At 50.7% G+C, this 21,937-nt stretch overlaps 2 protein-coding genes across 2 annotated transcripts; both read right to left on the bottom strand.

Moving 5' to 3' along the window:
- Positions 1-245: 245 nt before the first annotated feature.
- On the bottom strand, positions 246-5,086 carry LOC135290376 (serine/threonine-protein kinase PAK 3-like). The gene is made up of 5 exons (XM_064404278.1): positions 4,991-5,086; positions 2,981-3,029; positions 2,105-2,217; positions 1,324-1,441; positions 246-495 (listed from the first exon to the last, which is right to left on the bottom strand). Exons 1-5 carry the CDS (start codon positions 4,993-4,995, stop codon positions 280-282), a joined length of 501 nt encoding a protein of 166 aa, XP_064260348.1. The 5' UTR covers positions 4,996-5,086; the 3' UTR covers positions 246-279.
- Positions 5,087-5,398: 312 nt separating this feature from the next.
- Positions 5,399-21,450, bottom strand: LOC135291271 (trichohyalin-like). Its single transcript, XM_064405304.1, has 13 exons — positions 21,198-21,450; positions 20,421-20,555; positions 19,808-20,143; positions 19,391-19,522; positions 16,449-16,583; positions 15,835-16,170; positions 15,418-15,549; positions 10,270-10,410; positions 10,075-10,209; positions 9,658-9,789; positions 6,699-6,833; positions 6,085-6,228; positions 5,399-5,641 (listed from the first exon to the last, which is right to left on the bottom strand). The coding sequence occupies exons 2-13, from the start codon at positions 20,511-20,513 to the stop codon at positions 5,399-5,401; spliced, it is 2,094 nt and encodes a 697-aa protein (XP_064261374.1). The 5' UTR covers positions 20,514-20,555; positions 21,198-21,450.
- Between the last annotated feature and the right edge of the window lie 487 nt (positions 21,451-21,937).

The raw sequence follows: 21,937 nt of genomic DNA, 5'->3' as shown, positions 1-21,937 counted from the left end.
GACAGGATGGGACAGGGGCAGGGACTGCCCCCCCGATGGCAGTCGTGCTCCGTCCCTCGGGCACGCAGGGGGCGGTCCCTGCCTGGGGAGCGCAGGGCTGGCCTGTGTTCTCCGGCCTCTCCCACAGCCCCTCAGCTCCGGCTGCTCTCCCTCTTTGCCAGATGCAGCCAAGGAGCGGTCTCAAGAGCAGGAGCCCACCTGCTCCACACAGAGCAACACCACTCGACTGCTTGTGGTCCCTTGTCATACCTCTGTGCACATTGCAACCATGTCACCAGCTCACAGCGGATGTCCCTGCACTGTCACCAGCACCATTTCTGGGGAGCTGGCAGTCACTCCAAGCAGCCTCACACCCACATCCCTGGAATGCTGCACCTGACCAAGAATACACTGACCCAGTTTGACAGAGCCGTTGGTTCCGAGAAGGATGTTGCAGCTCTTCAGACCTCGGTGGATCATGTGGTTTGAGTGAAGAAAATCCAGTCCTCGCAGGCACTGAGAGAGAAAACAGAAACAGGAGAGCAAAACCAAGTGATGTGATTTCATCACAAAAGAAAGGAAACAGCTCTAAAATATTCCCTTTCCCCAGGGGAATGGGGAGTGATGGCAGAAGACAGTGCCACTGAGAGGAAGAGCTTGCTGCTGCAACACTTGCAGAGCAGGACCTTTCTAAAGAAAGGCATGTCAGCTTTTGAAAGAGCAACAGCACCTGCTGTTGTAGACTGTCCCCTGCAAACCAGCCAGGATGACTGCTGCTGCAGGGGATGTGCTCTCTCCAGACAAGGGTTTGCCAAGAAATAAAAAACCCCTGGGGTGTGAAGTGGATCACTATTGGGTGGGAGGCGGCATGACAAAGGTTTTATTGCTGGCCTCAGCACAGACTTGGAAGTATCACATCAGTCACCTTCCTGCAGCAAACACTAATTTGTGTGACTACTATACTTCTCAGTTGAGGACTGTGAGAAATTAGTCTCTTTTTCTTAGCCATTAGTTTCAAATCCTGCCCCCAGCACCTTTGCTTTTACAGACAAGAAATGCAGTGCAGACAGGCTCGAGGTGAAGGTTTAGAGAGGCAAGGTGGGGAACAGCAAATACAAATATGAGACAGAGCCAGCATACAACAGCAGGAGATAAGAGTACAGGAAACACAGTACAGTGAGTGCAGGAGCACTGGCAGGCATTTCACTTGAGATGCTTTTGCTTGCCCATCGCATAGCAGCAACACACAAACAAAGCATTATGCATGAAATCACTCCTGTTCCAAGCCCCTGTTTCCCAGACAATCCTGCCCAAACCCTCGGAAGCACAGATGGAATTGCTGACCTCCCGACTGACGGCTGCAATCTCTCTTTCAGACATGTGAGTCTCATTGATGACATCGCTCAGGGCACCTCCATCCATGTACTCCATAACCAGCCAGAGTTCATCACCCAGAAGGTAGCTGAAAGAAGGAAACAAGGGCATGGAGATAAACATGCATGGCTTCGTTGCTCTTTGGAAACAACAAGGGTTGTTTCCAGGTGCCTTTGTGATGCGGACAGAATAAAAGGAATAGACATTCCCTCTCGGCTCTGCATTGTTTGCAGTCTTCGCAGTCTCAAGGAGAGAGGCACAGCTGTGAAAAAGGAGATGGCTTAGATGGCCAGCAAGCAAAAAGTGCAGTTTAGTAAAAGCCCAGATGAAAAACCTGTCACACATGCTATTTCTGGAAATAAACACCTAGTCTTCCTGGCATGCACAAGCAATGGAAAAGGGACAACAATCCAAGGGAAATCCTCTATAGATTTATCAGAACTTAAAAGGTGCTGAAAAAAATTTGAAAAAATTAAGCCTCAAAAGAATGTGGAGGCAGTGAATGTACAGGGCATTGAATTGGTAAAGTAGGGCTGACCCATGTTTTGAAAAATTTTCAAACTGTGTTTGCCAGGGTAGATTAATGCAGACAAAATGCACTCTCTTTCCATCCACTGGAGATAAGTAGAGCAATAATAATTAAACAATAATTAACAGCTCTATTTTCTGCCAGTGACCAAAGTGGGTTTTTAACTGTAAACAAATGTAATCTGTAAACAAATGTTGCAGGGATAAAACAACAACCACTCACCTCTTTAAATAATTCACAATGTTTAGGTGCTTATTAATTTTCATGACCATGAGTTCCTTAAAGGTTACTTCCCTTCTGATCAGTTCTTGAAGATTTATTTTCTTTATGGCCACCTAAAATGATGTTGAAAATCAGTAACAGTAAAAATTGGTTTCATGAGAACAACTTCTCACGTGGAGTAAGTGATTTTGGATGACTCAGCCAAACTGCACCAAACTGCCTTGTGATTAGACTTGTTAATGGGAACAGACATTCCAACAGCCCATGTCTCTGCTGCCTTGGGGGCCAGTTACAGGACATGTGGGGCCACTGATGTTTTGCCTTGACCATTTGGTAACAATTATGTCTCAACCATCACCCACAAAGCTCTGACCACACTCTCTGCTACTTTGGATGGGATTCAGAAGAAGTAATCCAGGCCTTGATACTCTGTGGATACATCCTGGGCTATGGGCAGGGCTTAGGTTTTTAGGGACGCCTTGCAGATCTCTCCCTACGTGCAGCTCCCAAGTGCAGCACTGCAGGTGGCTAAGGAACTACCAGGAACTTTCAGATCTATTTGCTGGCAGCCAGAAATGAGAATTCAGGACTCTGAAGCTGTAGCCCCAAAGGGCAGTGAGGTGCTCTAAGGCACCACCTTTGTTTTAGCCATGGAGGGCGAGTGAGCGCGTCCTTCTCTGAAAGGAACCGCTGCCCTCCGTGCCTTCCTTCTGGCAGCTGAGAAGGACAAAGCCCCAAATGTATTTTGCAGGCTGGCACCAGTCTGTGCTTCTTGTGCCTTTTCAGCACAGCTCTACCCAAAGCTCCAGCCCCAGCTCACAGCAGAGGGGAAAGCCCTCGAGTGCAGCAGAGTCTGCGACAGCTGTTGACATTTACCTCTCCTCCTGTGGCAGTGTCGAGTGCTTTACAAACATCTCCAAAAGTCCTAGAAACAAAACAGCAGCAAAGAAAGGAGAAGTCATTTAGCTCTTGCAGTGAAAGCCAACCCACACAGGAGATCTCAGCTGTAAATGCCTAAGACCTGCAGGATGCCGGAAACATGGAGATGTCTTTGACAATGCCTTCTGACCACATTCACAAATTCTGATCAGCACTGACAATCTAAGCCCAGTGTCTGAACACGTTGGTAGCTTGTCTGAATTCACACATGATAGCTATTCCACCAGCAAAAAACCTGGTGCATAGTTTTGTAAAATCAACATTGCTTGGACTCACCCCCTGCCAATATATTCCAGATTAGTGTATTTCATCATGGGATTTTCCATCTTCACCATTCTCCCTGGGGGAAACAAAATGCAAAATGCTCACTTGAAAGCAGAGATCCCACTTTCTAGGGAATACAAAATGCAGTCCCACTGCCTGGGGCTCTGAGCCCTCCCTTTGTGGACAGATGGCTAACAAGAACAGGAACAGGAACAACAACAAGAAAGCAGATGTTCTGCAGCACAAGTGGCTGGCACAGACACTGATTTTCTAGCATCCTTTGAAGAGAGAGACCTCTTGACAGTGGACACACAGGGAAGCACAGGGAGATAGATTCAGAGGAGACAGAGACCAGAAGAAAACAGATACCAAGGCAAGAAAGTTTGTCATCTACAAACATTAAGGAGACTTTGAACTAATAGTGCCTTTGTTTGCTTGAGAAAAAGCACTGTGAGGTTCAACAAAAGATTTCCTACTTGCTAAGATTAAATGCACCTTGACATCTAGAATCAATTCCTCTGAACAGATGCCAATTTCAGAACAGGAGGAATATTGCCAAGTGTTCTCATCTTTTCCACCTTGCAGCAGTTTACCAGAAGAATGCCTCTGTGTTTGTAAACCAGAGCAGCTCATGCTATAACCAATCCCGATGGGACTTTCAACATCAGCACCCTCACCCTTTATGAGCAGGCTGAGCTCAAAATCACCCTGGCCTGTGCCCCTGTGAAGAACCACACTGCTTCTCTTCACCCTGACAGCGCGGATCAGTCGCTCCCATTGCACTCCCCCTCTGGGCACTGCACACATCCCCATCTTCCCAGCTCGGCACGGCGGGCACGGGCAGAGAGGACAGCAGTGCTCCTGAGGCGCCAGTGTGACACAGACAGCTGCCAGAGGAGATGCTGACCCTCTCCTGAGGCCAGGCCGTGCGATGCAGAAGCCGGCCCAGACGAGGGGCTGCTGCCCCAGGCAGCTCCGTGCTGCAGTGCTGGGCAGCAGCAGGACTCTCCCAGCTAAGGAAGGCTCCAGCCTCTGCAGTCCCACCAGCCCTCAGGGACAGGGCAGCTACCACAACAAGGCTGGCAAAGCCCAAGCAGAAGCACTGACAAGCAGTGGGAAGAAGCCACAGGCAGCCTGAGCCCTGTACAAGCTGTTGCCCCCATTCAGGACACAACAGGATGGGCTTTGAGATCAGACACAGCGAGGTGCAGATCAATGCCCTTCTTGTCCCAACAGGTGATGGTAGACCCAGAATCCACTGGGCTCTGCTCTCAGCCCCACCAGGTCTTATCTGAGAGCACAGCACTGGCAGCTGTTATGGACAAGAAGCAGATTAAATGCCTTGTGCTGCAGAATCACAAAGGACTTGATGTGTTTTCTGAGAGACTGATGTGAGGTGGGCTTCTGCCCATGGCTAGTCACTCAAGCAGTCACAGCCTTCTGCTGATCCAGGAACAATCCCTGCTTCTGTCTTCAGCCCAGAGGGAAGCCCAGTCTAAGCTGCCCTCAGAGGCAGCAGGAACAACCAGGCGCTCTCTCGCTGCCTCAGAGCACTGCCAGCACTTCCCGTGGGCAGTCCTAAATGTCCTTGTGACACCAAACTGAGGAGGACCCTTTGGCACAGCTATGCTGACACGTGCACACAATACACTGTTGCTCAGACAAGAAAGACAGCAGACGTACTCCATTGCTGCAGGGAGTCATCCTCGATCCGCTGTTGCTGAGCGGCAGCTGGGTCAGCACAGGAGGTGAACCAAGTGCCCCAGCTCCACTTCTCCAGCTGGAGAGCAAAGGCTCCTTGGGATGGTGCTGCTGCTGCTGCTGCTGAAGCAGCTGCTTCAGTGAGAAGGCCACTGCAGGTCTGAGACAAGAAATGAGTTTGTGTCAGGAAAGTGGCCAGCAGAGATTTCCCTGAGATCCCATTTCAAATGCAAGCCCTTAGGAAAGCTGCTGTCAGCCACATGCAGAGCTCTTCAACTGGATTGGTTTGGCTGTCCGCTTGTGAAACCAAATGGTCAAAACCAAAGGTTGGTTTAATTCGAGTTCATGGCCAGTTTCATGTTCGGAAGGATGACTGAAACAATGACCACTCTACATCCTCCCAAGGACTCCTTTCCCCCTCTTAGGCTGCAGACACATTGCAGCTCCTCGTTCTAATGTTTTTACCTCCCGGTCTTGATTTGTCTTTTCCTGCACCATCCTGGGGATGTGCTTATCCTGCAGCATCTCTGGTTGGTTTGGTTCCTGGGCCTCACTCCAGTCTTGGGTCTCTTGGTCTCCTGTCATTTGCTGGAACTCTTCAAAGGCTTCCAGGTAGGATGTCAACACATGCACCTCAAGTCAAACAGAACAAAGCAGTCAGAGACTACAGCTTCTCCTTGTCAGCCAGGAGTCATCCACTGTGAGGAAAGGGAAAGAACAGGACAGGAGCAGATTCACAAGGGATACAGATAGCCTGTGGCTTGTATTCCAACTCTATCTGAGTGATCATGTACACCTGCAAAAACCCCAAGAAACAAGGGGACCTGGAAGAAGTCACCAGGACTTTTTTTGGATGACTTCTGAGCAAGATGTAAAAAGGACTAATCCCACTGTCCAAGCCAACAGCTGAGATTCAGCAGACCAGAAAGTGTCCTTCAGAGCAGCTGTGATAGAGGCCTCAGCAGGGTGGCATTTAAGAGGCATCACGCCACCCCTCCCCTGCTGGGCAGAGGAAAGGCAAGAATGGCAGAAAGCACCAGTTTGGTGACTGCAGAGGCTATTGCTATTTCACTCACTTTCGCATCTAGAGCCATTTTCTCCTGAAGGAGGAGTTTAAATTTCTTTATGATGATTTCAAGAATTTCTTCTGGCCTCTTCTTCCTTGCCTTGTTCCTAGCCTCAGTTTCCTGCAGCTCTGCCGGCATCTGTTTGTAAATGTTCTGTAGAGAACAAGAGAGAGGATGTCTCATGAGTGGGTGGCTGCCACTATTACTGGTTTTGTTGATCGCTCCTGTGCTGATGGAGATGAATCTCCTCTTGAATTCTTCTCATCTCATCTTTGTTCCTCCTCTTCACTACCATGATGGCACTCTGAGCTTTGGGCAGCTCTGCTTGGGGCTCTGACTTGATGTTCTATACACACAAATGCACAGCAAGTGACTGGGAGCTGCCATCAGGCTCAGCTTTTTCCTCTTGCAGCTTCAAAAGCAAATCTATTCAGCCACTTCTTTCTGCTTCCCTACCCACCTCTGCTTCCACTGCAACCCTCCTGTCCCAGTGCTGATCTCTGCAGATTCCAAGGCTCTGTGCTTTCAGTGCCTGTGGGACTCCTGGCCTCCTCAGGCCCAAGAGCTCTGTTTTATGTCCCTCTTCCTGCCCTTCCCTCTGTCACCTGGCCAGTCAGGCTTACCTGGCCATTCTGCTCTGGCTCTTCCACCTGCTGCCTGAGCTGCTCTTCCTGCTTTCGGGCTGGGAACAGCTCTCCCTGAGCCTGGCATGGCATCTCTGATAAAGCCATCTGCTCCTGCTCTTTCTCTACAAGGACCTGCACAGAAAGCAAGAGAAGATGGGTTTTGACTTCCCATGTGATATTTGTGAGCCAAGACTCAAAGGCTGATGGGCTCACACATTCCCAAAGCTCTGTGCTGCTGCTCTCCTGGGTCACTCTCTGCCCAAGGGGAGGCACAGATTCCAAAGTGAGCCTGGCACTACAATCAGGGGCCATCTGGCACTGAAGCTCCAACAGCCTGTCAGGCAGCTGACAGGGAAGGTGTGGCATTCCTCAAGGCTCTGGTGAGGGCCTCCCTCTGCTCCTGCCATGTCCTCTCTGTCTTTCAGTAGTGACTGACACCCAGCCCTGTCCCACAGCTCCATCCTGGCTCTGCAGGTGGCTTCCTGGCTGAGCTCAGCCCTTGGGAGAGACACTTCTGCAGTTCACGTTCTCCTCAGGCCTGCACCAGCATTCCTGCCTTTCTGACATCTACACTCTTGTTAGAAATCCTGTCATTCGGGAGATAAGGATGCGTGCAAAGATCCTCTGATGGAAGTCACAGAGCCTCTATGGCCACCTCAGTATATGGAAGAGGACCAAGGTGTTTCTTCTCCCTCTTTTGTCAGCTGAGAATTCTGACCAGCAGTAACAGAGACTCTCATAAGGCCCCAATAACGAATGCACTTACACACCCCTGGGGATGCCAGTGAAGGAAACCGTGTGTCATGTAATGCATGTATGAGCAGAGTCACCAAACACCACTGAACCATGGAATTGTTCCACCTCTCTAGGACAGGCAGAAATTTGAAGATTTAACTGGGGACTTCAGGGCAGAAGAGGCCAGAGGAGGTGAACAGCTCTGAGGGGAAAAAAACCACCATATCTGGAGGGGGAAACATCTCTGCCTGCTCGGAATTGGTCAAGAGAACATGTCTCTAATCCTCTCCTGAAAGGGATGCTTTAGGTGAGCTTTGCACCTCCAACTCCTTTGTGCCACAGCTGCGAAAATTCAATTATGTAAATGTCACATAGATAGACAGATAGAAACACAGAAACATAGACATACAGATCTCACTGATACAATCTCTCTTTACTGTCCTCTCTGCTGCTGCACACATCAACACTTGGTAGCCAGTGCCCTGCTCAGCAGCAATCCTGAGATTGCTGTTGTGTTGCTTCAATAAACCACACTCTTGGGGAATCTGGAGTGCGTAAGTCCTTATGGAAAGTGATCTGATCCAGAGCATTGCACTGGGAACCGTACTCTTTGTGCATCTGTGCTGGAGCAAGTTCTTCTCTTGGACTCGACCACACTGACAATTCTAAAGTGGCTGTAATAAGACATAAAGCCCAGCCCCTTCCAGCTCCTCTGATCTCTCAGGACCAGCTGGAATGCAAAGGCATTGATATCCTGCTAAATTCCCAAACACAACACACACAATGATTCACTGGGCTGCAAAAAGGCACAGGCACTGATAACCTCAAAGTGGTCTGTAATGCCATACTGTCTACCCTGGAACCACAACAGCTTCTTCTGCACCAAGGTGCCTGCACCGAAGGATGAGTTCACAAGCAAAAACATTCCATTGTCCAAAAGTGACACCTAGGGAAACAGAATTCTAGCAGATCCAGTCCAAGTACCATAAAAGGGCAAGAAATAATGAGGAAATGTGCCTTAGAAGGGAGGAAAAGAAAGTATGACTGGACTTGCACTCCAAGCACAACAAAAATCAGAAATTAAAAAAAAAATAAAAGGCAAAAAATCACACCTGAAAGTGACTAAAACATTTGGAAGCATTGATGAAAAGCTGAAGGCTCCTCATGAGACTCCCCTTGTCCAGGCTAAAGCTCCCTCAGCACCTCCTCCCTGGCCTTATGCTCCACACCCTTGCCCACCTCTCGTCTTCTTCTGTGCACACGCTCCAGCCCCTCAAGGACTTGCTGCTTCACAGGGCCCACAACAGCACACAGCACTCACTGCAGCTGCGGCCGCAGCGCTGCCCAGCACAGCCCGACGCTCACTGCCCTGCTCCTGCTGCCCCTCTGCTGCTGACACAGCCCACCATGCCCTTGGCCTTCTTGGCCACCTGGCCACAGGCTGGCTCTTGCTCAGCTGCTCTGCACCAGCAGCAGCCCTGCCTCCTTTTGGCCCATGCAGCTCCCCAGCCACAGAGTTGCCCATTTGACTTCAAATACAGCATCCTCCATTTCTAGATGTCCTTCCTCTTTGGAGCGACACAATACAGCTCTCAAGGACTTGCAGTTTCCCCCCACTCCAGGCTCCAGTGCACTTGCCAAAGCTGCAGACTTCACCGCTAAAGGGAGCCACAGAAATTCGCCCATTCTGCGTTTTGACTCAGCAGAAGGCTTCACAACTACGCGCTTCCTTCCTTTGGCCATACGGGACAAGAATGGCCCCCCACAGCTCCATGGGCAGCACAATCATCTCCTTGCAGCTTATCAAAAGCCGAAAGATAGCTGGGCCAAAAGAGTCTGCACGAGTAAAGAATTCCTCAAGAAAACTGCAGAACACTTCCACAAGCCAAACACACCTTTCCACGAGGGAAAATCAAAGGAACAAAGCCCTGGGACTGCCAGCACCACCACCTGTGCCCTTGGCCAATGCACTGCAGAAGCCCAGACATAGAGCTGCACTCAGCCAGGCAGCCAAAAGCTCACCCAGAGCCCCCAGCTCTTCGGTGCCTCAACATGACAGGCCAAAGGCCAATTGCCAGCTGGCACTGCCTGCAGGAAATGGCTGCGTCCTGCAGGACTCCAGCACTCTGCCTCCTCGGCCAGCAACAGCAAGTGCTGGCTGCTCAGCAGCTTGCATCTCTGCCTTGCACTAAAGACAGTGCCACCCACAACTGGCACTTACTCTCTTGGGATGATCAGGCTGGGCTGTGACCACGGCTGGGCGCATGTGGTTATCCTGCTCATTTTGCTCCTTTTTGGCATCTTCTCCAGGAGCAGAGGGAGCCAGGGGAGAGATGGCTGTTGCTTTTGTCTCCTGTGGCAAGAGAGAAGCATGAGAGACAGGCCGTTATCTACCATTTCTAACCTCATTTCTCCTGGCATTTACAACTACATCTTGTAAGGAGAACTCGTCAACTGTGTTAGCAGTGGGATTCTCAGTCACTCCAACCCCATTAAAATTGGCCAATTCAACAGAACACTATATAGCTACAAATTTGATTCTCCTTCTTGTCTGCTATCAGCAAGCAACCTTGTCTCTGCAAAACGGAGCGTTTATTTCTTGCAAGGTCTCTGCAGTGGATGTCCATCTTTCACTCACTTGCTTTTTCAGACCCCAAGGGAGGCGGTTAAGTTTCTCTCTGATGATTTTCATTTCTTCCTCCAGCCTCCTCACCCTTTCCTTGTTCCTATCCTCAGATTCCTGCAGCTCCGCCTGCACATCTTCCTTGATGGTCTGTAACCAAGAATAAACACGCTGTTTCATGGGTGGAGTGGCTGCCACTCTTTCACTTACATGTTTTTGTTCGTTGCCCCTGTGCTGGTGGAGATGAATCTCCTCTTGAATTCTTCTCATGTCTTCCTTCTTCCTCCTCTCCACTGCCATGATGGCACTCTGAGCTTTGGGCAGCTCTGCTTGGGGCTCTGACTTGATGTTCTATACACACAAATGCACAGCAAGTGACTGGGAGCTGCCATCAGGCTCAGCTTTTTCCTCTTGCAGCTTCAAAAGCACATCTATTCAGTCACTTCTTTCTGCTTCCCTACCCACCTCTGCTTCCAATGTAACCCTCCTGTCCCAGTGCTGATCTCTGCAGATTCCAAGGCTCTGTGCTTTCAGTGCCTGGTGGGACTCCTGGCCTCCTCAGGCCCAAGAGCTCTGTTTTATGCCCCTCTTCCTGCCCTTCCCTCTGGCACCTGGCCAGTCAGGCTTACCTGGCCATTCTGCTCTGGCCCTTCCACCTGCTGCCTGAGCTGCTCTTCCTGCTCTCGGGCTGGGAACAGCTCTCCCTGAGCCTGGCATGGCATCTCTGATAAAGCAGTCTGCTCCTGCTTTTTCTCTACAGGAACTTGCAGAGAAAGCAAAAGAAGATGGGTTTCGACTTGCCATACGATATTTGTGGGCCAAGACTCAAAGGCTGATGGGCTCACACATTCCCAAAGCTCTGTGCTGATCTCCTGGGTCACTCTCTGCCCAAGGGGAGGCACAGATTCCAAAGTGAGCCTGGCACTACAATCAGGGGCCATCTGGCACTGAAGCTCCAACAGCCTGTCAGGCAGCTGACAGGGAAGGTGTGGCATTCCTCAAGGCTCTGGTGAGGGCCTCCCTCTGCTCCTGCCATGTCCTCTTTGTCTTTCAGTAGTGACTGACACCCAGCCCTGTCCCACAGCTCCATCCTGGCTCTGCAGGTGGCTTCCTGGCTGAGCTCACCCTTTGGGAGAGACACTTCTGCAGTTCACGTTCTCCTCAGGCCTGCACCAGCATTCCTGCCTTTCTGACATCTACACTCTTGTTAGAAATCCTGGTCATTTGGGAGATAAGGATGCGTGCAAAGATCCTCTGATGGACATCAGAGAGCTTCTATGGTTCTCTGCACCTCAGGATATGGAAGAGGACCAAGGTGTTTCTTCTCCCTCTTTTGTCAGCTGAGAATTGTGACCAGCAGTAACAGAGACTCTCATAAGGCCCCAATAACGAACGCACTTACACACCCCTGGGGATGCCAGTGAAGGAAACCGTGTGTCATGTAATGCATGTATGAGCAGAGTCACCAAACACCACTGAACCATGGAATTGTTCCACCTCTCTAGGACAAGCAGAAATTTAAAGAATTAACTGGGGACTTCTGGGCAGAAGAGGCCAGAGGAGGAAAACAGCTCTGAGGGGAAAAAAACCACCGTATCCGGAGGGGGAAACATCTCTGCCTGCTTGGAATTGGTCAAGAGAACATGTCTCTAATCCTCTCCCAAAAGGGATGCTTTAGGTGAGCTTTGCACCTCCAACTCCTTTGTGCCAGAGCTGGGAAAATTCAGTTATGTAAATGTTACATAGATAGACAGATAGACAGAAACATAGACAGATAGATCTCACTGATATAATCTCTCTTTACTGTCCTCTCTGCTGCTACACACATCAACACTTGGTAGCCAGTGCCCTGCTCAGCAGCAATCCTGAGATTGCTGTTGTGTTGCTTCAGTAAACCACACTCTTGGGGAATCTGGAGTGCGTAAGTCCTTATGGAAAGTGATCTGATCCAGAGCAATGTACTGGGAACAGTACTCTTTGTGCATCTGTGCTGGAGCAAGTTCTTCTCTTGGACTCGACCACACTGACAATTCTAAAGTGGCTGTAATAAGACATAAAGCCCAGCCCCTTCCAGCTCCTCTGATCTCTCAGGACCAACAAAATACAAAGGTATTGATATCCTGCTAAATTCCCAAACACAACACACACAATGATTCACTGGGCTGCAAAAAGGCACAGGCACTGATAACCTCAAAGTGGTCTGTAATGCCATACTGTCTACCCTGGAACCACAACAGCTTCTTCTGCACCAAGGTGCCTGCACCGAAGGATGAGTTCACAAGCAAAAACATTCCATTGTCCAAAAGTGACACCTAGGGAAACAGAATTCTAGCAGATCCAGTCCAAGTACCATAAAAGGGCAAGAAATAATGAGGAAATGTGCCTTAGAAGGGAGGAAAAGAAAGTATGACTGGACTTGCACTCCAAGCACAACAAAAATCAGAAATTAAAAAAAAATAAAAGGCAAAAAGTCACACCTGAAAGTGACTAAAACATTTGGAAGCATTGATGAAAAGCTGAAGGCTCCTCATGAGACTCCCCTTGTCCAGGCTAAAGCTCCCTCAGCACCTCCTCCCTGGCCTTATGCTCCACACCCTTGCCCACCTCCCGTCTCCTTCTGTGCACACGCTCCAGCCCCTCAAGGACTTGCTGCTTCACAGGGCCCACAACTGCACACAGCACTCACTGCAGCTGCGGCCGCAGCGCTGCCCAGCACAGCCCGACGCTCACTGCCCTGCTCCTGCTGCCCCTCTGCTGCTGACACAGCCCACCATGCCCTTGGCCTTCTTGGCCACCTGCCCACAGCCTGGCTCTTGCTCAGCTGCTCTGGACCAGCAGCAGCCCTGACTCCTTTTGGCCCATGCAGCTCCCCAGCCACACTCTTGCCCATCTGACTTCAAATACTGCATCCTCCATTTCTAGATGTCCTTCCTCTTTGGAGCGACGCAATACAGCTCTCAAGGACTTGCAGTTTCCCCCCACTCCAGGCTCCAGTGCACTTGCCAAAGCTGCAGACTTCACCGCTAAAGGGAGCCACAGAAATTCGCCCATTCCGCCTTTTGACTCAGCAGAAGGCTTCACAACTACGCGCTTCCTTCCTTTGGCCATAGGGACAAGAATGGCCCCTCACAGCTCCATGGGCAGCACAATCATCTCCTTGCAGCTTATCAAAAGCCGAAAGATAGCTGGGCCAAAAGAGTCTGCACGAGTAAAGAATTCCTCAAGAAAACTGCAGAACACTTCCACAAGCCAAACACACCTTTCCACGAGGGAAAATCAAAGGAACAAAGCCCTGGGACTGCCAGCACCACCACCTGTGCCCTTGGCCAATGCACTGCAGAAGCCCAGACATAGAGCTGCACTCAGCCAGGCAGCCAAAAGCACACCCAGAGCCCCCAGCTCTTCGGTGCCTCAACATGACAGGCCAAAGGCCAATTGCCAGCTGGCACTGCCTGCACAAAATGACTGCGTCCTGCAGGACTCCAGCACTCTGCCTCCTTGGCCAGCAACAGCAAGTGCTGGCTGCTCAGCAGCTTGCACCTCTGCCTTGCACTAAAGACAGCACCACCCACAACTGGCAATTACTCTCTTGCAAGGAGCAGCCTGGGCTGTCAAAACAGAGGGCTGCTTCTGCTTGTCTCGCTCCCTTTGCTTCTCTTTGCCTTCTTCTCCGGGAGCAGAGGGAGCCACAGGAGAGACGGCTGTTCCTTTCGTCACCTGTGGCAAGAGAGAAGCATGAGGGACACGCCATTACCTTGCATTTCTAAACTAATTTCTCCTGGCACCTACAACCACATCTTCTAAGGAGAACTCATCAGCTCTGTTAGCAATGGCATTCCAAGTCACTCCAACCAGATTAAAATGGGCCATTTCAACACAACTCTATATGGCTATGAATTTCACATTCCTCCTTGCCTGCTATCAGCAAGCAACCTTGTCTCTGCAAAACGCAGCTTTTATTTCTTGCAAGCTCTGCAATGGACAAGTAGCAAAGAGCCGGCAAGGCCTTAGCTATTGCTGCTGCAGACAGGGAAAACTACAACTGGATCACAATCCCATCCTGTGCTGGAAAAGGGCAGGAAATGTTGTGCGTAAGCTCCCTTGCTGGCTGCAGAAAGAGAAAACAAACAGGGCTTCTCCTCCTAGCATACCAAAAAACGCAGAAGCCACAGGGTGCAAGCGGCAGCTACTCCAGCCTCTGAAGCACTGGCATGCACTGAGGCCATGTTTGAACGGGCAACAGCCCTTGTGCTGAGCGCTGTCACGTCGGCATCTATGGAAGTCTGCCTGAAGGTCCCTCACCAGACTCCCCTTGTCCAGGCTAAAGCTCCCTCAGCACCTCCTCCCTGGCCTTATGCTCCACACCCTTGCCAACCTCCCGTCTTCTTCTGTGCACACGCTCCAGCCCCTCAAGGACTTGCTGCTTCACAGGGCCCACAACTGCACACAGCACTCACTGCAGCTGCGGCCGCAGCGCTGCCCAGCACAGCCCGAAGCTCACTGCCCTGCTCCTGCTGCCCCTCTGCTGCTGACACAGCCCACCATGCCCTTGGCCTTCTTGGCCGCCTGGCCACAGGCTGCCTCACGTGCAGCTGCTCTTCACCACCAGCAGCCCTGGCTCCTTTTGGCCCATGCAGCTCCCCAGCCACAGAGTTGCCCATTTGACTTCAAATATTGCATCCTCCATTTCAACATCTCCTTCCTCTTCTCTACAACAAAAGACAGCACTCAAGGACTTGCAGCTTCATCCTCACTCCAGGCTCCAGTGCACTTGCCAAATCTGAAGACTTCACCGCAAAAGGTAGCCACAGAAACTCCCCGCTTCTGCCTTTTGCCTCACAAGAACCCTTCGCAACTACGCGCTTCCTTTCCTTGGCCACACGGCACAAGAATGGCCCCTCACAGCTTCACGCACAGCACACACATCTCCTTGCAGCTTATCCAAAGCTGACAGACAGCTGGGCCAAAAGAGTCTGCACGAGTAAAGAATTCCTCAAGAAAATTGCAGAACACTTCCACAAGCCAAACACACCTTTCCACGAGGGAAAATCAAAGGAACAAAGCCCTGGGACTGCCAGCACCACTACCTGTGCCCTTGGCCAATGCACTGCAGAAGCCCAGACATAGAGCTGCACTCAGCCAGGCAGCCAAAAGCTCACCCAGAGCCCCCAGCTCTTCGGTGCCTCAACATGACAGGCCAAAGGCCAATTGCCAGCTGGCACTGCCTGCAGGAAATGGCTGCATCCTGCAGGACTCCAGCACTCTGCCTCCTCGGCCAGCAACAGCAAGTGCTGGCTGCTCAGCAGCTTGCACCTCTGCCTTGCACTAAAGACAGCACCACCCACAACTGGCACTTACTCTCTTGGGATGATCAGGCTGGGCTGTGACCACGGCTGGGCGCATGTGGTTATCCTGCTCATTTTGCTCCTTTTTGGCATCTTCTCCAGGAGCAGAGGGAGCCAGGGGAGAGATGGCTGTTGCTTTTGTCACCTGTGGCAAGAGAGAAGCATGAGGGACAGGCCGTTATCTACCATTTCTAACCTCATTTCTCCTGGCATTTACAACTACATCTTGTAAGGAGAACTCGTCAGCTGTGTTAGCAGTGGGATTCTCAGTCACTCCAACCCCATTAAAATTGGCCAATTCAACAGAACACTATATAGCTACAAATTTGATTTTCCTTCTTGTCTGCTATCAGCAAGCAACGTTGTCTCTGCAAAACGGAGCGTTTATTTCTTGCAAGGTGTCTGCAGTGGATGTCCATCTTTCACTCACTTGCTTTTGTAGAGCCCAAGGGAGGCGGTTAAGTTTCTCTCTGATGATTTTCATTTCTTCCTCCAGCCTCCTCACCCTTTCCTTGTTCCTATCCTCAGATTCCTGCAGCTCCGCCTGCACATCTTCCTTGATGGTCTGTAACCAAGAATAAACACGCTGTTTCGTGGGTGGAGTGGCTGCCACTCTTTCACTTACATGTTTTTGTTGATCGCCCCTGTGCTGGTGGAGATGAATCTCCTCTTGAATTCTTCTCATGTCTTCCTTCTTCCTCCTCTCCACTGCCATGATGGCACTCTGAGCTTTGAGCAGCTCTGCTTCTGGCTCTGCCTTGATGTTCTATACATACAAATGCACAGCAAGTGACTGCGAGCTGCCATCAGGCTCAGCTTTTTCCTCTTGCAGCTTCAAAAGCACATCTATTCAGCCACTTCTTTCTGCTTCCCTACCCACCTCTGCTTCCACTGCAACCCTCCTGTCCCAGTGCTGATCTCTGCAGATTCCAAGGCTCTGTGCTTTCAGTGCCTGGTGGGACTCCTGGCCTTCTCAGGCCCAAGAGCTCTGTTTTATGTCCCTCTTCCTGCCTTTCCCTCTGGCACCTGGCCAGTCAGGCTTACCTGGCCATTCTGCTGTGCCTCTTCCACCTGCTGCCTGAGCTGCTCTTCCTGCTCTCGGGCTGGGAACAGCTCTCCCTGAGCCTGGCATGGCATCTCTGATAAAGCAATCTGCTCTGGCTCTTTCTCTACAAGGACCTGCACAGAAAGCAAGAGAAGATGGGTTTTGACTTGCCATACGATATTTGAGGGCCAAGACTCAAAGGCTGATGGGCTCACACATTCCCAAAGCTCTGTGCTGATTTCCTGGGTCATTCTCTGCCCAAGGGGAGGCACAGATTCCAAAGTGAGCCTGGCACTACAATCAGGGGCCATCTGGCACTGAAGCTCCAACAGCCTGTCAGGCAGCTGACAGGGAAGGTGTGGCATTCCTCAAGGCTCTGGTGAGGGCCTCCCTCTGCTCCTGCCATGTCCTCTTTGTCTTTCAGTAGTGACTGACACCCAGCCCTGTCCCACAGCTCCATCCTGGCTCTGCAGGTGGCTTCCTGGCTGAGCTCACCCTTTGGGAGAGACACTTCTGCAGTTCGCGTTCTCCTCAGGCCTGCACCAGCATTCCTGCCTTTCTGACATCTACACTCTTGTTAGAAATCCTGGTCTTTTGGGAGATAAGAATGCCTGCAAAGATCCTCTGATATCGGTCACAGAGCCTCTATGACCACCTCAGTATTTGGAAGAGGACCAAGGTGTTTCTTCTCCCTCTTTTGTCAGCTGAGAATTCTGACCAGCAGTAACAGAGACTCTCATAAGGCTCCAATAACGAATGCACTTACACACCCCTGGGGATGCCAGTGAAGGAAACCGTGTGTCATGTAATGCATGTATGAGCAGAGTCACCAAACACCCCTGAACCATGGAATTATTCCACCTCTCTACGACAGGCAGAAATTTCAAGATTTAACTGGGGACTTCTGGGCCGAAGAGGCCAGAGGAGGTGAACAGCTCTGAGGGGAAAAAAACCACCGTATCCGGAGGGGGAAACATCTCTGCCTGATCGGAATTGGTCAAGAGAACATGTCACTAATCCTCTCCTGAAAGGGATGCTTTAGGTGAGCTTTGCACCTCCAACTCCTTTGTGCCAGAGCTGGGAAAATTCAGTTATGTAAATGTTACATAGATAGACAGATAGACAGACAGAAACATAGACAGATAGATCTCACTGATACAATCTCTCTTTACTGTCCTCTCTGCTGCTGCACACATCAACACTTGGTAGCCAGTGCCCTGGTCAGCAGCAATCCTGAGACTGCTGTTGTGTTGCTTCAATAAACCACACTCTTGGGGAATCTGGAGTGTGTAAGTCCTTATGGAAAGTTATCTGATCCAGAGCATTGCACTGGGAGCTGCATTCCCTGTGCATCTGTGCTGGAGCAAGTTCTTCTCTTGGACTCGACCACACTGACAATTCTAAAGTGGCTGTAATAAGACATAAAGCCCAGCCACTCCCAGCTCCTCTGATTTCTGAGGACCAGCTGGAATGCAAAGGCATTGATGTCATGCTAAATTCCCAAAAACAACACACACTGATTCACTAGGCTGAAAAAAGGAACAGGCACTGATAACCTCAAACTGGTCTGTCTACCCTGGAAGAACAACAGCTTCTTCTGCACCAAGGTGCCTGCACCGAAGGATGATGTCACAAGCAAAAACATTATATTCTCCAAAAGTGACACCGAGGAAATCAGAATTCTAACAGACACAGTCCCAGTACAATAAAAGACCAAGAAATAATGAGGAAAAGTGCCTTAGATGGGAGAAAAAGAAAATGGGACAAGACTTGTACTACAAGCAATAAAAAAAAAAAAGAAATTAAAATAAAAAAAAGGCAAAAAGTCACACCTGAAAGTGACTAAAACATTTGGAAGCATTGATGAAAAGCTGAAGGTTCCTCATGAGACTCCCCTTGTCCAGGCTAAAGCTCCCTCAACACCTCCTCCCTGGCCTTATGCTCCACACCCTTGCCCACCTCCCGTCTCCTTCTGTGCACACGCTCCAGCCCCTCAAGGACTTGCTGCTTCACAGGGCCCACAACTGCACACAGCACTCACTGCAGCTGCGGCCGCAGCGCTGCCCAGCACAGCCCGACGCTCACTGCCCTGCTCCTGCTGCCCCTCTGCTGCTGACACAGCCCACCATGCCCTTGGCCTTCTTGGCCACCTGGCCACAGGCTGGCTCTTGCTCAGCTGCTCTGCACCAGCAGCAGCCCTGCCTCCTTTTGGCCCATGCAGCTCCCCAGCCACAGAGTTGCCCATTTGACTTCAAATACAGCATCCTCCATTTCTAGATGTCCTTCCTCTTTGGAGCGACACAATACAGCTCTCAAGAACTTGCAGTTTCCCCCCACTCCAGGCTCCAGTGCACTTTCCAAAGCTGCAGACTTCACTGCTAAAGGGAGCCACAGAAATTCGCCCATTCTGCCTTTTGACTCAGCAGAAGGCTTCACAACTACGCGCTTCCTTCCTTTGGCCACACGGGACAAGAATGGCCCCCCACAGCTCCATGGGCAGCACAATCATCTCCTTGCAGCTTAGCAAAAGCCAAAAGATAGCTGGGCCAAAAGAGTCTGCACGAGTAAAGAATTCCTCAAGAAAACTGCAGAACACTTCCACAAGCCAAACACACCTTTCCACGAGGGAAAATCAAAGGAACAAAGCCCTGGGACTGCCAGCACCACCACCTGTGCCCTTGGCCAATGCACTGCAGAAGCCCAGACATAGAGCTGCACTCAGCCAGGCAGCCAAAAGCTCACCCAGAGCCCCCAGCTCTTCGGTGCCTCAACATGACAGGCCAAAGGCCAATTTCCAGCTGGCACTGCCTGCAGGAAATGGCTGCGTCCTGCAGGACTCCAGCACTCCGCCTCCTCGGCCAGCAACAGCAAGTGCTGGCTGCTCAGCAGCTTGCACCTCTGCCTTGCACTAAAGACAGCGCCACCCACAACTGGCACTTACTCTCTTGGGATGATCAGGCTGGGCTGTGACCACGGCTGGGCGCATGTGGTTGTCCTGCTCATTTTGCTCCTTTTTGGCATCTTCTCCAGGAGCAGAGGGAGCCAGGGGAGAGATGGCTGTTGCTTTTGTCACCTGTGGCAAGAGAGAAGCATGAGGGACAGGCCGTTATCTACCATTTCTAACCTCATTTCTCCTGGCATTTACAACTACATCTTGTAAGGAGAACTCGTCAACTGTGTTAGCAGTGGGATTCTCAGTCACTCCAACCCTATTAAAGCCGGCCAATTCAACAGAACATTATATAGCTACAAATTTGATTCTCCTTCTTGTCTGCTATCAGCAAGCAACCTTGTCTCTGCAAAACGGAGCGTTTATTTCTTGCAAGGTATCTGCAGTGGCTATCCATCCTTCACTCACTTGCTTTTTCAGAGCCCAAGGGAGGCGGTTAAGTTTCTCTCTGATGATTTTCATTTCTTCCTCCAGCCTCCTCACCCCTTCCTTGTTCCTATCCTCAGATTCCTGCAGCTCCGCCTGCACATCTTCCTTGATGGTCTGTAACCAAGAATAAACACGCTGTTTCATGGGTGGAGTGGCTGCCACTCTTTCACTTACCTGTTTTTGTTGATTGCCCCTGTGCTGGTGGAGATGAATCTCCTCTTGAATTCTTCTCATGTCTTCCTTCTTCCTCCTCTCCACTGCCATGATGGCACTCTGAGCTTTGGGCAGCTCTGCTTGTGGCTCTGCCTTGATGTTCTATACACACAAATGCACAGCAAGTGACTGGGAGCTGCCATCAGGCTCAGCTTTTTCCTCTTGCAGCTTCAAAAGCACATCTATTCAGCCACTTCTTTCTGCTTCCCTACCCACCTCTGCTTCCACTGCAAACCTCCTGTCCCAATGCTGATCTCTGCAGATTCCAAGGCTCTGTGCTTTCAGTGCCTGTGGGACTCCTGGCCTCCTCAGGCCCAAGAGCTCTGTTTTATGCCCCTCTTCCTGCCCTTCCCTCTGGCACCTGGCCAGTCAGGCTTACCTGGTCATTCTGCTGTGGCTCTTCCACCTGCTGCCTGAGCTGCTCTTCCTGCTCTTGGGCTGGGAACAGCTCTCCCTGAGCCTGGCATGGCATCTCTGATAAAGCAATCTGCTCCTGCTCTTTCTCTACAAGGACCTGCAGAGAAAGCAAGAGAAGATGTGTTTCGACTTGCCATACGATATTTGAGGGCCAAGACTCAAAGGCTGATGGGCTCACACATTCCCAAAGCTCTGTGCTGCTGCTCTCTTGGGTCATTCCCTGCCCAAGGGGAGGCACAGATTCCAAAGTGAGCCTGGCACTACAATCAGGGGCCATCTGGCACTGAAGCTCCAACAGCCTGTCAGGCAGCTGACAGGGAAGGTGTGGCATTCCTCAAGGTTCTGGTGAGGGCCTCCCTCTGCTCCTGCCATGTCCTCTTTGTCTTTCAGTAGTGACTGACACCCAGCCCTGTCCCACAGCTCCATCCTGGCTCTGCAGGTGGCTTCCTGGCTGAGCTCAGCCCTTGGGAGAGACACTTCTGCAGTTCACGTTCTCCTCAGGCCTGCACCAGCATTCCTGCCTTTCTGACATCTACACTCTTGTTAGAAATCCTGGTCATTCGGGAGATAAGAATATGTGCAAAGATCCTCTGACATCAGAGAACATTTACGGTTCTCTGAACCTCAGTATATGGAAGAGGACTAAGGTGTTTCTTCTCCTGTCTTTTGTCAGCTGAGAATTGTGACCAGCAGTAACAGAGACTCTCATAAGACCCCATTAATGAATGCATTTACACACCCCTGGGGATGCCAGTGAAGGAAACCACGTTGTTAAAAACCGAACAAGGCCAATTTTCAGAAAGTGGTTGAAAAAGGCTCTCCTTTATTAAAACAAGCCAGAGAGGACAGAGGACCTGAGATAAGCTCAGAATCCACACACAACAGCTCAAAATCTAGAACAACATGTTAAGCACACGTTGGGTTCTCCCGAAAACAAACCGCACACCAACAGGAATAAACCCTGAAGAACTCAAAGCCCCCCTTTCCATAACAGTCCCTGGTCCAGGATTGGTGGGTTTTGGATCCGCGCACCGATTGGTGGAATTTGGGCGCTTTGATTGGTCCTTACTGATGTTCATTTTGGACCAATCATTTCCCCAGGGCGTCGAGTGATTGGTCAGTGCCCTGGTCCAATCACTTTCCACCTCCAGCCCCCACCAAGTCCTGGACACTTCCCTTCCCCCACAACGAACAAACCCCCCATTCTTCCCCAACTTTATTAAAATGAAACTCATACCAATGTGTCATGTAATGCCTGTATGAGCAAAGTCACCAAACACCACCGAACCATGGAAGTGTTCCACTTTCCTAGGACAGGCAGAAATTTAAACTGCGGACTTCAGGACAGAAGAGGCTGGAGGAGAAAAACAGCTCTGAGGGGAAAAAAACCCATGTCTGAAGGGGGAAACATCTCTGCCTGCTCAGAATCAGTTGACAGAACATGTCACTAATCCTCTCCTGAAAGGGATGCTTTAGGTG

This window comes from Passer domesticus, chromosome Z, assembly GCF_036417665.1.
Source record: "Passer domesticus isolate bPasDom1 chromosome Z, bPasDom1.hap1, whole genome shotgun sequence".
NCBI lineage: Eukaryota > Metazoa > Chordata > Aves > Passeriformes > Passeridae > Passer > Passer domesticus.
The sequence above is the reverse complement of the archived record's forward strand: the minus strand, read 5'-3'. Positions and strand labels throughout refer to the sequence as shown.